This window comes from Theropithecus gelada, chromosome 1, assembly GCF_003255815.1.
Source record: "Theropithecus gelada isolate Dixy chromosome 1, Tgel_1.0, whole genome shotgun sequence".
Classification (NCBI taxonomy): domain Eukaryota; kingdom Metazoa; phylum Chordata; class Mammalia; order Primates; family Cercopithecidae; genus Theropithecus; species Theropithecus gelada.
The window spans coordinates 119,347,489-119,362,767 of record NC_037668.1 but is presented as its reverse complement, the minus strand read 5'-3'; the positions used below and the strand labels follow the sequence as shown (position 1 = coordinate 119,362,767).

General features: G+C 42.8%; 1 protein-coding gene across 1 annotated transcript; it reads left to right on the top strand.

Annotated features, from left to right (window-relative positions):
- Positions 1-1,472: 1,472 nt before the first annotated feature.
- LOC112628690 (neuroblastoma breakpoint family member 3-like) lies at positions 1,473-14,775 on the top strand (the record flags this gene model as incomplete). Its single annotated transcript, XM_025391877.1, is given in 12 exon segments — positions 1,473-1,662; positions 3,402-3,504; positions 4,340-4,482; positions 4,485-4,550; positions 5,599-5,674; positions 7,565-7,770; positions 9,062-9,113; positions 12,292-12,320; positions 12,323-12,463; positions 13,165-13,216; positions 13,834-14,006; positions 14,714-14,775. Coding segments are annotated over 12 exon segments (1,278 nt in total), but the record flags the coding sequence as incomplete, so codon positions are not given.
- Between the last annotated feature and the right edge of the window lie 504 nt (positions 14,776-15,279).

The window sequence follows — 15,279 nt, the reverse complement described above, 5'->3', positions numbered from 1 at the left end:
CAGGAGCAGGATAATACCTAAGTAACAGGATTGTTCATGGATTTAAATATGATTGCATGGCAGTGGACATGAACCATAATTTTTAAGAATATATTTACACTGAGCTCTTCTTTAACGTGGATAATGTTAAAATTGTAGACAAACAACAATTGACAAAGAATAGACAAAATGTTCTAACATAAATATTTTTCCTTTGTTTCTAGAAAGAAGTCACACATATGGTAAAAATAATTAGAGAGGACCTAGTTCATATTGAACAATCTTCCCCAAACCCTGAAACAGGTCTACTTTCTAACACCAGAGATGTCTTGACTGAGTCCAACCCCTGCAGTCCCCTCTGTCCGGAATAGACGGAGGAAGTTTGCTCCAGCCTTAGAACAGCATGGGCTGGCAAGCGTTCTCAGAGAGGCTCTCAGCTTCAACTCTGAAGGCCCTGAGGAATATGTGCAATTGGGTTGGGTTAAGGCCAAGCTGAGCCACATGACCAGGGCTCTCACCAGCGCCAAAGTCAGTGGAAGGATATCGGTCCCCAGAGCTCTGTTACAGGCCATGGGGTGCTCCATGGAGGGGTGGTGAGCATATGAATAACAATCAGGACAAACATTGGTAATGGACAGGAGGCATAAATAAACAATGTCCACCCTCCACTAAAACCCAGGAAAGTTCTCATTCAAAAAACAATGTCTTGAAGAAAAAACATAGGTACAAATCTTTGTGACTTTGGATTAGACATTTTTTAGGTAGGCACAAACAACCCAAAAATAGATAGATAAATGGACTTCATTAAAATAAAAATCTTATATGCTTCAAATGACACTGTCAAGGAAGTGAAAAGATAATCCATATAATGGGAGAACTATTTCCAAATTATATATTTGACAGGAGTCTAGTACCTAGAGTATATAAGGAATTCATATAACCTGTTGGGAAGTGTTTCTGCCTTGATGATGTTGTACGGACAAGAGATAAACAGTGAGGAATATGCTTAGATGTATTGGGAAAGAGATGGGTCGGTGGCATTGTCACAAGGGTACATGAATACTGAGAGTGAATGCTGAAGGAATGATCCCCATTGGTGGTTACCCTCAGGTGAGACCAGGGTGCCTGTGTTTCAGCAAAGCCTGGGCAATTGGAATGCAGGGATCCTAAGATTCCATGACACCCCCACCTTCTAATTCTGTTATTGCAACTGCAGACGGTTACGTGGCATGCTGGCCACAATCATCCTCACTCTTGTCAGAGACTGAGTGACTGGCAGTGCCTTCAGCTCTGAGCTCAGGCACCTCAAACCTTGGTTTTGTGGTTAAGGATCCTAAAGTGCTGTGGGGAGTGATCACGTTTTTCTCAACAGTAAGTTAAGAATTTTAGTTACTGACATCCCTCAGTCCTAATTAAACCTATTTGATTTCACCAGTTTTTAACCCATCCTGTGTTTGTGTTTATTCTCCCCAGTCCCTAGCTCCACCTTTTCTGCAACAAATGTCAGCATGGTGGTATCTGCTGGCCCTTGGTCCAGTGAGAAGGCAGAGATGAACATTCTAGAAATCAGTGAGAATTTGCATCCCCAGCTGGCAGAGAACAAACAGCAGTTCAGAAATATCAAAGAGAAATTTCTTATAACTCAAGTGGCCTACTTCCTGGCCAACAAGCAGAACACATACCGTAAGTTCAATAGGCTCACCATCACAAAAGTGATGAATGATGTCCTGTCTTCTCTCTGAGAAACTAAATGCACTCTCCATCAAAAATAATTTCATCCCTCTCGTACTTCTAGGAAAATAGAAATGGGTGTTTTAGCATTTTTGTTAAAGTTGGAAGACAGAGGTACCAAAGTATTTAACAACTTTCCATACTTACAGTTAGGTGGGGGTGGGACTAGAATTAAAATCTCAGTTGATTTCTGTCACAGGCACAGAACGACCTGTTTTCTCCAAGAGGCTAAATCATGTTTTCAAGACTACTATCTGTACCATATAAAATCCTGCAGACAAATAACGTCTAGTCTGTTCTAAATGTCTGGGACTAGTGAACTTTTATTCAGTTCAAGCTTCTGTTGAGGCCCTATAGGCAAAGCTCTGTTCTAGTGACCCTGAGGGAAACTTGGTGATAGTGCCCAGTACCTGCTCTGAGGAGCTTCAAGAAGACTCTGCTCCTAATAGAACCTGTGGTATCTATAAGTGACAGAATCAAGAGGAGGGAGTAGGGGCCGTGCACAGTTGCTCACTCTTGTAATCCCAGCACTTTGGAAGGCCGAAGTGGGCAGATCACGAGGTCAGGAGTTGAGATCAGCCTGGGCAACATGGAGAAACCCCATCTCTACTAAAAATACAAAAATTAGCTGGGCATGGTGGCAGGTGCCTGTAATCCCCACTACTCGGGAGACTGAGGCAGGAGAATCCTTTGAACCCAGGAGGCAGAGGTTGCAGTGAGCCAAGATTGTGCCATTACATTCTAGCCTGGGTGACAGGGCAAGACTGGTCAAAAATAAATAAACAAACAAACAAACAAAAATAAAAAAATAAACAGCAGAGAGTACTCTGGTAAGAGGGAAGTCCTAGGGCACAGGCTCTTGTTCCTAAAGAGGAAGAAAGATCACACCCAAGAATGTGTGGAAGTAGCAGTGCAGTGTACAGAGCAGGGACCCTGGGCCTGTCTCCTGGGCTCCATCCAAGTTGCTTGTCTTGTCTGTCCCTCAGTTTCCTCATCTGTTCATACAATACTACAATAATACCTACCTCTGTAAATTGCTGCAGTGAATTACATGAGCTATTTCTTGTCAATCTCCTAGAACATTTATTGGCACAGAGTAAACACTATCTATTAGTTCTTTATTCTACTGTTTCTAAATTAACACAAGCTTTATTTGTGTTTGGGCATATTTCCCTCATGGCCTTATGTCTCATACTTTATGCTTCAGATACGATTATGATTTAAAAATCAAATATTTTAAAAATCTTTGACGTATTTTTCTTTGAAATTCCCGGTAAAAGGGAAACCATCTGTCCCATAGTCCTAGGGGCTTTTCCGACCATACAAGAAATCATTACTTCATGCCCCAGTGCAGTGTTTTAGAGGAGAGGCTGCAAGGCTTGGACAAGTGGCTCCACATTCAGAGTCAGACCTCAGGGGCTGTGAATTCTGACTCCACTTCATTGTGGTTGAATCATCTGGTCAACTTCCTTGATGTGCTCTTGAGTTTCTCTTTCTTCGTCTCTAAATTTTGGAGAAACAGATGCTAGAAAGTCAGGAGACTGAAGAGTAAAGATGTGGAAATCCCTTCCTATAGCCTGGTACTGGGGACAGTTTTGTCCTTGGGATGGACCTGACTCCTGCCCTGTAGGCAGTGACCACAGCAGCATGTCCAGCCTTCCACTGAGGCAGGCATGTCTGTCTTTTCTCAGAGTATGAAGAGTGCAAAGACCTCATAAAATCTATGCTGAGGGATGAGCTTCAGTTCAAGGAGGAGAAGGTTGCAGAGCAGCTCAGGCAGGCTAAGGAGCTCAGGTGAGGGGATCCCGTGGGGGTAGGCAGGTGGGCAGGTGTGTAAATCTCTGAAGTACAGCAGCTCAGCGGGGAAAAGTAAGAGCTAAGCTGGGCCAGGGGAAGGGCAGGAATTGCCATGGCAGGCTCACGACACACAAATATTTATCCAACAGAGAACAAGGATAATAGTAAGTTATGGGTTGCAGTTGTTTCTCAGAGCCTTGTTTTCTTTTTCTCAAACAAGTAATTGTTGAGGTGAAATTTGCATAACACAAAATTAACCAAAGGAGTGGGAACCACCCAGCAGCATTCAGTATACTCAAAATGGTGTGCCTTCACCACCCCACTTACCCTTAGTGAGAATCAGCTCCTGACTGACTGCGGCTTCTCATTCTTTCACTCAATCAATGTTGCCTTCTCGACCCTGTCATTATTTTCTTGTTTCATCTTTTCAATTCGCCCCATCTGCACCTGGCCTCATTTCTGTACATGGCTTTGTATCTAGTCGCCGCAAGATGCACTGTGTGTATTTTCACATGGAATTGTCCATGGCCAGAGTGAGGAACTGAAAGGATGTCTTTTTGAAGCGGAATTAGGAAGACACCTACTTTTGTTTACAGAAGAGAAAGACTAATGGAACATCATCGAGGATCTTACAGGAGGCCTCTCTGATATAGAGGAAGGCTGTAAACCATTTTGTATTATTTCTCTTGGCCACAGACATTCCTTTAAACATGTGCTGACCTTCTGCTTGGAGGTCTCCTTGAGGACATTGTCTCAGAAATCTCTGTTGCAATATTAGAACTGACCACTCATCCCTTTCCACTGTTAAATTTTCTCTACTGTCTCACCTTAGGCAATATAAAGTCCTGGTTCACTCTCAGGAACGAGAGCTGACCCAGTTAAGGGAGATGTTATGGGAAGGGCGAGATGTCTCCTGCTCATCGAATCAGCATGTCCAGGCCCTCCTCGCTCCGGATGAGCCAGACAAGTCCCAGGGCAGGACCTCCAAGAACAGCTGGCTGAAGGGTGTAGGCTGGCACAGCACCTTGTCCAAAAGCTCAGCCCAGATATGGTGGCCATAGGCCCTGATGACCCAAAACCCCAGGCTTGTGAGAGACTCCAGACCTGCATACTTTCACAATGACAGTTGTATCGGTGGTGTTTTTTCCACTAAACATATGTGGCTATGACATGACCAGGACTTCCTGGGTAAGAACAGAGATGGGAAACCCATGGGGTTGGAGGCCACAGTATTACAAATGTCCCTCCTTCCTTGATGGAAGGTGGTCTTTGGAGCAAGAGGCAGCATCTATCTGGTTTTAAAGGACAAGAAGGAGGCCGTGACAGGAGGGCGCTTGTTAGAGTGAAAAGAGCTCTGGACTAAGAACGAAGGTTCCCAGGCTGTCTCTTCAGCAATGTTCTTAGTAACTGTCAGTGAGTGATTTGTCCTTCCTGAGTTTCTCTGTCTCCATCTGCAAAGGCAGGCAAATTGTCTCTCGCAAGGGTCTGAAGCATCCAAATGTGGAAACACTTAACGACTGCTTTTCAAAATGAGATGAAGCCCCTCACTGTGTGGTGTTGGAGAAGGCAGTTGATGTGGGGGCATTTGGTGGTAGGAAGTGCTTCAGACTGGAGCACTCCCCATGGAGAGAATGTCCCTGAATAACACAGCAGAAGCCACATGGGGGGCCTGTGTAGTCTCCTGATGCATAGAGGACTGTGGGACAAGTTTGTCCTCTCCTAAGAGAAAGAATTAGGTTCGAAATGCGAACTATGACAGGACACCAAGTCTGTGCCTGGGAACCAGATCTGTGGCAGGATGGGGAAGACAGCTGCCAAAGTCCAGAGAGAGGCTGCACAAGCCTCCAGTGATATGGGGAGCAAAAGGTCTTTTCAATATTTGGCCACATCTTGATGGTGGCCCTCCAGATCAGAAATGCATTGCCTGATGGATCTGTAAACCATGCCAGGGCATTTTGTTAAAGATAAAACATGAGAGATTTCAGTTGAACGATGACTCATGCCTAGATGTTCATGTTTCTGTGCACATTGGGCTGACTGTGCTTGCAGAGTGTGAAGTGGGAAATATCTGAAGGAACACTTCTGTATTTACAGAAAATGATGAGGATGAGGATGAAGATGTTAAAGTTGAGGAGGCGGAGAAAGTACAGGAATCATGTGCCCCCAGGTAACACTGAATACTCAGGAGTAAGTAATGGGTTGTAACATATGAAAAAGGTCTAGGAGGCACACCCTCTCTGGCAGCTATGATAGGCCAAAGCCCTGTGTTGCGGGAAGTCAGGGACCCCGAACGGAGGGACCAGCTGAAGCCGTGGCAGAAGAACATAGATTGTGAAGATTTCATGGACATTTATTAGTTCCCCAAATTAATACTTTTATAATTTCCTACACCTGTCTTTACTGTAATCATTGAACATAAATTGTAAAGATTTCATGCACACTTGTCACTTCCCCAGTCAATACCCTTGTGTTTTTCTATGCCTGTCTTTAATCTCTTAATCCTGTCATCTTCTTCGTAAGCTGAGGAGGATGAATATCACCTCAGGACTCTGTGATTGTATCAACTGCACAAATTTTTTGTGGAGCATGTGTGTTTGAACAATATGAAATCTGGGCATCTTAAAAAAAGAACAGAATAACAGCAATGTTCAGGGAACAAGAGAGGTAACTTTGAACTGGCTGCTGGTGAGCCGGATGGAACAGAGCTATATTTCTCCTCTTTCATAAGCAAATAGGAGAAATATCGCTGAATTCTTTTTCTCAGTAAGGAACATCCCTGAGAAAGAGAATGCACCCTGAAGGTAGGCTTATAGAGTGGGCCCCTTTTTAAGGCCTCTCGTCTTTTATGGTCGAAGCCGAAGGGATGAAATAAGCCCCGGTCTCCTATAGCACTCCCAGGCTTATTAAGTGGAGGAAAATTCCCACGTAATAAATTTTGGTCAGACAGGTTATCTGCTCTCAAACCCTGTTTCCTGGTAAGATGTTATCAATGACAATGCGTCATTAAAATTGCTAATGCTGGCCGGGCGTGGTGGCTCAAGCCTGTAATCCCAGCACTTTGGGAGGCCGAGACAGGCGGATCACGAGGTCAGGAGATCGAGACCATCCTGCCTAACCTGGTGAAACTCCATCTCTACTAAAAAAAAAAATACAAAAAACTAGCTGGGCGAGGTGGCGGGTGCCTGTAGTCCCAGCTACTCAGGAGGCTGAGGCAGGAGAATGGCGTAAACCTGGGAGGCAGAGCTCGCAGTGAGCTGAGATCCGGCCACTGCACTCCAGCCTGGGGGACAGAGGGAAGACTCCGTCTCAAAAAAAAAAAAAAAAAAAATTGCTAATGCTAACTTCATTAGCAATTTTAATTTCACCTCATCTGGTGGTCCTGTAATTTAGCCCTGCCTCCATTTGCTTTGTGATATTTTATTACCTTGTGAAGTATGTGATCTCTGTGACCTATACCCTATTCGTGCACTCCCTCCCCTTTTGAAAATCGCTAATAAAAACTTGCTGGTTTTACGGCTTGGGGAACATCATGGATCCTACCGACATGTGATGTCTCCCCCGGACACCCAGCTTTAAATTTCTCTCTCTTGTGCTCTTTCCCTTTATTTCTCAACCCAGCCGAGACACTTAGGAAATAGAAAAGAACCCACTTTAAACATCGGGAGCGGGTTCTCCCAATAGGCCTGCATTCCCTTAGCCACAGTATGTGAAATTCAACCCAGCTTAGACACAGGGTATAGCAGCTGTTGTGTTGTGTTTCTCTGTATGTGCTGAGTGTCATGTCTGTACCGTACGGGGATAGCTGAGTCTTCATCCTCCTCAGCTCCTATCTGTCCAGTGCAATGAACACCAGTTGCTCTCTTCCTATCTGGCTCCCATGGCAGCCATGGTCTGTTGCAGAGAGAAGAGGTTTGCCTGTTCCCTCTCAAAGGGAACCTCCTGTTTGCTTTCTGGGACCACTCTCTTAATGCCTCTTGTCAAAACCAGCTAGGACTCCCTGGGGTCTAATCCCTCTGTATTTAATCTTCTGCCATCTCTGTCCCACCTGGCTCATCAGGGAGGTGCAGAAGGCTGAAGAAAGGGAAATCCCTGAGGACTCACTGGAGGTATGTGCCGTCCCTTGTTCAAATAGCCACAGCCCTTGTGACTCCAACAAGCCACACAGAAACACCAAAATCACATTTGAGGAAGACAAAGTCGACTCAACTGTCATTGACTCATCCTCTCATGATGAATGGGAGGATGTTGTACAAATTATCCCAGGTAGCCTCTGTATTCCTTGTGTCTCATACCTCTGTCTAGGCTGAGGAAGATAAACTCTGAAGATAGGCTCTATACGCACAAATTGGTTTGAATAAAGAACTCCGATCGGATTCTAAACACAGATATCAGTGAGTTTTTTTGTCTTTCTCAACTCATGTCATGCCTTTGTCTGCCAGTCCCCAGTATCAAGTTACTGGACCCTACGCAAGTGTGATGATCTCATAGTCATCTGTGCAGGAGATGCACAGGAAGTATCTGTCAGGCCTCCTAGCTTTGATTCAGTATTTCTTGTCATCTGTGATTAAGTCATCTGTCCCTGAACAATGTCCACGGAGTTCCTATGCCTTTTTAAGGAAGCTGGCAGCCTTGCCTTTGTATTTGGAAATATTGTTCTCCAGGCTTCACTGCTCTCAGCTTTAACCTTGATCTCCTGTAAGTCAGCTTGCTTAGCTGTGCAGTCACCTTGAAATCAGGACAGAAACTTTTCTTCTTTACTTTGCTGATATATTTCCGTAAAGCAAGGCTGGACCCTGGTTCTCCACCCCATCAGTGCAATGGCTGATCCAATGTTGTTTCTTTGTAGCGTCATAGATTTTTTTTTTGTTGTTTGTTTGTTTTGCAATGGAGTCTTGCTCTGTCACCCAGGCTGGAGTGCAGTGGCACCATCTTGGCTTGGCGCAACCTCCGCCTTCCAGATTCAAGTGATTCTTCTGCCTCAGCCTTTTGAGTAGCTGGGACCACAGGTGCACACCACCACATCTGGCTAATTTTTGTATTTTTAGTAGAGATGGGGTTTCCCCATATTGGCCAGGCTGGTCTTGAATTCATGACCTCAAATGATTCACTTGTCTTGGCCTCCCAAATCACAGATTCTTTTTAAAGCAAGAGTTGTTCTAATTTATCTATCAGTCAAGTTTCATGTGTAGATGCCTCTAAACATTTAATGTCCATATTACCTGGTAATATAAGTCAGCATTGCAGCAACACTCCTAGAAAATTGTTTGACCAGTTTTCGGAGATTTTTGGGGGGAAAATTTTGTTTAACTTTGACTCAGGCAGGGAATATGGCATTATGGTCTACACAGAGAGGGAGATTTTGGCCTGTGGGTCTGGAAAGCAGGGTCATCTACTTCTCACCAGACTTAATCTAGGGCACCCTAGAATATTCCTATCAGAATCCATATTCTTGCACTGAGAATAGTTATGTTCTTGTGCTATGACTATACAGTGATTTGGTCATATGTGAAGTGTGAATTGCTTAATGTGACCTCTTCTCTGAATTTATTTATAGAAAATGAAAGTGATTATGAGGAAGAGGAAGAAAAAGGGCCAGTGTCTCCCAGGTAATGCTGTGGAATTGTGGGCTGTTAATTCAGTAGTGACACCAGGAGATTGTAGATTTAGGGAAAACGAGGAAGTGATGAATAGAAATATTTCTTCCATTCACCCAGTTACAAATTGTCCTTATTAACAATGTGTGTTATTTGTGGCACTTGTATTGGTTTTAATTTCATAGTCCTCTCAAGATAGGAACTTGCAATCAGATGAGCCAGATGAACTAGCCAAACAGGGTTTTCTTGTTGATCTTTTCAGAAAACCAGCTCCTGGATTCATTGATTTTTTTTGAAGGGTTTTTTTGTGTCTCTATGTCCTTTAGTTCTGCTTTGATCTTAGTAATTTCTTGTCTTCTACTAGCTTTTGAATTTGTTTGCCTTGCTTCTCTAGTTCTTTTAATTGTGATGTTAGGGTGTCGATTTTAGATCTTTCCTGCTTTCTCTTGTGAGCATTTAGTGCTATAAATTTCCCTCTACATACTGCTTTAAATGTGTCCCAGAGATTCTGATACATTGTGTCTTTGTTCCCATTGGTTTCTGAGAACATCTTTATTTCTGCCTTCATTTCGCTATTCACCCAGTAGTCATTCCAGAGCAGGTTGTTCAGTTTCCATGTAGTTGTGTGGTTTTGAGTGAGTTTCTTAATCCTGAGTTCTAGTTTGATTGCACTGTGGTCTGAGAGACAGTTTGTTCTGATTTTTCTTCTTTTACATTTGCTGAGGAGTGTTTTACTTCCAACTATGTGGTCAATTTTAGAATAATTGTGATGGGGTTCTGAGAAGAATGTATATTCTGTTGATTTGGGGTGGAGAGGTCTGTACATGTCTATTAGATCTGCTTAATGCAGAGCTGAGTTCAAGTCCTGGATATCCTTGTTAAGCTTCTGTCCATTGATCTGTCTAATATTGACAGTGGGGTGTTAAATTCTCCCATTATTATTGTGTGGGGGGTCTAAGTCTCTTTCTAAGTCTGTAAGGACTTGCTTTATGAATCTGAGTGCTCTTGTATTCGGTGCATATATATTTAGAATAGTTAACTCTTCTTGTTGAATTGATCCCTTTACCATTACATAATGGCCTTCTTTGTCTCTTTTGATCTTTGATGGTTTAAAGTCTGTTTTATCAGAGACTAGGATTGCAACCCCTGCTTTTTTTGTTTGCTTTCCATTTGCTTGGTAGATCTTCATCCCTTTATTTTGAGCCTATGTGTTTCTCTGCCCGTGAGATGGGTCTCCTGAATACAGCACACTGATGGATCTTGACTCTTTGTCCAATTTGCCAGTCTGTGTTTTCTAATTGGGACATTTAGCCCATTTATATTTCAGGTTAATACTGTTATGTGTGAATTTGATCCTGTCATTATGATGTTAGTTGGTTATTTTGCTTGTTAGTTGATGCACTTTCTTCCTACCATCGATGGTCTTTACAATTTGACATGTTTTTGTAGTGGCTGGCACCGGTTGTTCCTTTCCATGTTTAGTGCTTCCTTCAGGAGCTGTTGTAAGGTGGGCCTGGATATGAAATTCTGGGTTGAAAATTCTTTTCTTTAAGAATGTTGACTATTGGCCCCCACTGTCTTCTGGCTTGTAGGGTTTCTGCCTAGAGATAGGCTGTTAGTCTGATGGCCTTCCCTTTATGGGTAACCTGTCCTTTCTCTCTGGCTGCCCTTAGCATTTTTTCCTTAATTTCAACCTTGGTGAATCTGACAATTATGTGTCTTGGGGTTGCTCTTCTTGAGGAGTATCTTTGTGGCATTCTCTGTATTTCCTGAATTTGAATGTTGGCCCGCCTTACTAGGTTGGGGAAGTTCTCCTGGATAATATCCTGAAGAGTGTTTTCCAGCTTAGTTTCATTCTCTCCGTCACTTTCAGGTACACCAATCAAATGTAGATTTGGTCTTATCATGTAGTCCCATAGTTCTTGGAGGCTTTGTTCATTTCTTTTTACTCTTTTTTCTCTAAACTTCTCTTTTCACTTGATTTCATTAATTTGATCTTCAATCACTGATACCTTTTCTTCCAGATCACCTACTGAAGCTTGTGCATGCATCATGTAGTTCTTGTGCCATAGTTTTCAGCTCCATCAGGTCATTTCAGGTCTTCTCTACACTGTTTATTCTAGTTAGCCATTCATCTAACCTTTCTTCAAGGTTTTCAGTTTCCTTGCAATAGGTTTCCATATCCTCCTTTAGCTCAGAGAAGTTTGTTATTACCAACTTTCTGAAGCCTACTTCTGTCAACTTGTCAAACTAATTCTCCATCTAGTTTTGTTCCCTTGCTGGTGAGGAGTTGAGTTCCTTTGGAGAAGAAGAGTCTTTCTGGTTTTTGGAATTTTCAGCCTTTCTGCTCTGGTTTCTCCCATCTTTGTGGTTTTATCTACTATTTTGTTCTTTGACGATGGAGACCTACAGATGTGGTTTTGGTGTGGATGTCCTTTTGTTGACGTTGATGCTATTCCTTTCTGTTTGTTAATTTTCCTTCTAACAGGTGGATCCCTCAGCTGCAGGTCTGTTGGAGTTTGCTGGAGTTCCACTCCAGACCCTGTTTGCCTGGGTATCACCAGCAGAAGCAACAGGTCCTAGGTGAGTCTGAGAAATTGTGGACAGTTAATTTGATGTTGACACCTGGAGACACCAAGTCCAGGGAAAACAGTACATGCTGAAAATAATGATTTCATCTTGTCAGACAAGTCTGAATTACACCTACTAACATTGCTTTTGGTTCTCATTACAGTAAATGTTTAGGTTTCCATTTCTTCCTACCCTTATCATTTACTAACCTAGTGAAGGTTGACCATACCTCAAAAGCTGTATTCTCATGGTGACCGCAGGGAAACTTAAGCACATTTTATGCAAAATTATCGAGCCCACTCTTTTCATGATCACTGTTCACCGTGTGTCCTGAGGGCACAAATGTGTCGTGAGTCCTTTGACTCCCTTATCAGTGTGTCACCTGGCCAATTCACTGAGCTGTGTGTGTGTGTGTGTTTCTTTCTCTCTCTGTTTCTCTTTCATGCTTTTCTACCTGGTCCTGGTCTATCCCAACATAAAGGCAATAATTTGTTACCTCTTTAATGGATCTGTCCTTTTTCTTCTCAAACACTTCCTTATGTTACCCATGAAATCTAGCTGGGGCTGTGTGGTTTCTGATTCCACCTGGCTTATTCTTTACTTTTTCCTACTTTTCCAGGCTCCGCAGGGAGCTGCTGGATGAGAAAGAGCTGAAGTCTTACAGGACTCACTGGATAGATGTTATTCGACTCCTCCTGGTTATCTTGAACTGCCTGACTTATGTCAGCCCTACAGAAGTGCCTTTTACTCATTGGAGGAACAGCACCGTGGCTTGGCTCTTGACGTGGACAGTGAGTAACTTACTATGAAGGAGATAAGGCTCCACCCCTTCCAGATAGGGGTGATATTCCTCTTCCAAGTGGCCCTTACTGACCTGAGAGATGTCATTGCTGCAGGCAGGACCTATGGGCGCATATAGGTTGTAATGAAACTGTAGTTTCAGTTGGAAGCCCAGACATGAAATGGGTCAGTGAGCATGGCTCTATTCCTAGTCTGCAGCCATGCCTGTGGCAACCTGATCCCACTGTCAGCACATTGGATCCAGGCAGATTTAAGAAATTCACAGAACTATGATTTGGACTCAAGGGTTTGTAGATTTCCTCCTTCATTCTAATTTCAGTTTCTTGGAACCATGAACAAGCTGGGTATTTGATGAGACAGGGCTGGATACTGCAGCTTTCCTCCTAGAAATCATCTGGGGCATTTTCTTTGAATTGATGGGAACAATAAGGCATAACTGTTTGTACAAACTTGGGATAAATGATTTTGGGATAACAATCTACCAGAATAGGGATATTTCACCCTTGGTTCTGAAACGCAAACCAAAGAATTTCTATCATGAGCGACTTTCAGACCTCCTGATGTATATCTTTCACATTGTCCTGTTCTCATGCTGAAGAGCCTGAGGTCCCCATGTGGGGATTAGACAGTGGACTGTTATGGGTTAGGTGAATTGGCTTATTTTGTCTGTCCCTGTCTGAATTTGTTGCAGGAATTAAAAAGGACCAAGAAGAGGGAGAAGACCAAGGCCCACCATGCCCCAGGTAACTTTGAGCAATTGTGAACAGCTAATTCTGTGTTGACACTTGGAGATTCCTGGTTCAGAGAAAACAGAGCGGGCCGACAATATCAATTACATCTTTTCAACCAAGCCTGAATTATTCCTACTAACATTACTGTTGGTTTTCATTGCAGTAGATATTTAGGTTTCCATTTCTTTCTCCCCTTATCATTTACAAACCTACTATAGGCCGACCATACTTCAAAAGCTGTATTCTCATGGTGACTGCATGGAATCTTGAGCACATTTTATGGAAAATTATTGAGCACAGTCTTTTCATGATCACTGTATACTGTGTGTCCTGAGGGCACTAACTCAGAGTGTCCTGTTACTCCCTCATCAGTGTGTCACCTGGACAATTCACTGAGCGCTCTCTCTCTCTCTCTCTCTCTCTCTCTCTTTGTCTCTCTGTCTTTCTCTTTCATTCTTTTCCATTTGGCCCTTTACTGTCCCAATATGAAGGCAATAATTTGTTACCTCATTAATGGATCTATCCTTTTTCTTTTTTAACCACTTCCTTATCCTACCCATGAAATCTAGTTGGGGCTCTGTTGTGTCTGTTTTTCCCTGGCTTATTCTTTACTTTTTCTGCTTTTCCAGGGTCAGCAGGGAACTGCTGGAGGTAGTAGAGCCTGAAGTCTTGCAGGACTCACTGAATAGTTATTATTCGACTCCTTCCAGTTATCTTGAACTGCCAAATTCAGGCCAGTCCTACGGAAATTCCTTTTACTCATTGGAGGAATAACACATTGGCTTTTCTCTTGATGTGGACGGTGAGTACCTTTCTATGAAGGTAATAAGGATCCACTGAGTCTTCCTTATAGAGATCATATTCCTGCTCCAAGTGGCCATTACTGAGCTGAGAGATGTCATTGCTACAGTGAGGACCTATAGGTACATGTAGGTTCAGTGAAACTCTAGTTCTACGTGGAAGCCCAGACATGGGATGGGTCAGTGAGCATGGCTATCTTCCTAGTCTCAGGCCTAGGAACTCTGATTCTACTCTGAAGACATTGGACCTGGGCAGATGTGATAAATTCAGAGAACTATAATTTTGACTCAAGGGTTTGTAGATTTTCTTTTTCAATCTAATTTCAGTGTCAAAAATCCTCACAACCATGAACAATCTGAGTATTTGATGAGAAAGGGCTGAAGATTGCAATTTTTTCTCCTAGAAACCATTGAGGGCATTTGCTTTAAATTGATTGGGAAAATATGGCATAACCGTTTGCACAAACTTGGAACAAATGATATTGGGATAATGATCTACCAGAATAGGGACATTTTACCTTAGTTTCTGGGACAAAAACCAAGGAATCTCTATCATGACCAGCCTTCAGGCCTCCTGAAATATATCTCTCACAGTGTCCTATTCTTATGCTGAGGAGCCTGAGGTCCCTGTATGAGGATTAGACAGTGGATTGTTATGTGTGTAGGGGAATCAGCTTAATGCATCTGTCCATGTCTGAATTTATTGCAGAAATTGACAAGTACCAAGAAGGGGAAGAAGATCAAAACCCACCAAATTCAAAACCCATCAAATTCACACATAACAATATTAACCTTAAATGTAAATGGGTAAATGCCCCAATTAAAAGACACAGACTGGCACATTGGATAAAGAGTGAAGACCCATCAGTGTGCTGTATTCAGGAGACTCATCTCATGTGTGAAGACACACATAGGCTCAAAATAAAGGGATGGAGGAAGATCTACCAAGCAAATGGAAAGCAAAAAAAAAGCAGGGGTTGCAATCCTGGTCTCTGATGAAATAGACTTTAAGCCAACAAAGATCAAAAGAGACAAGGCCATTACATAATGGTAAAGGGATCAATTCAACAAGAAGAGCTAACTATCCTAAATATATATGCACCCAATACAGGAGCACCCAGATTCAAAAGACAAATTCTTAGAGACCTACAAAGAGACTTAGACCCCCACACAATAATAATGGGAGACTTTAACACCCCACTGTCAATGTTAGACAGATCAATGAGACAGAAGCTTAACAAAGATATCCAGGACTTGAACTCAGCTCTGGACCAA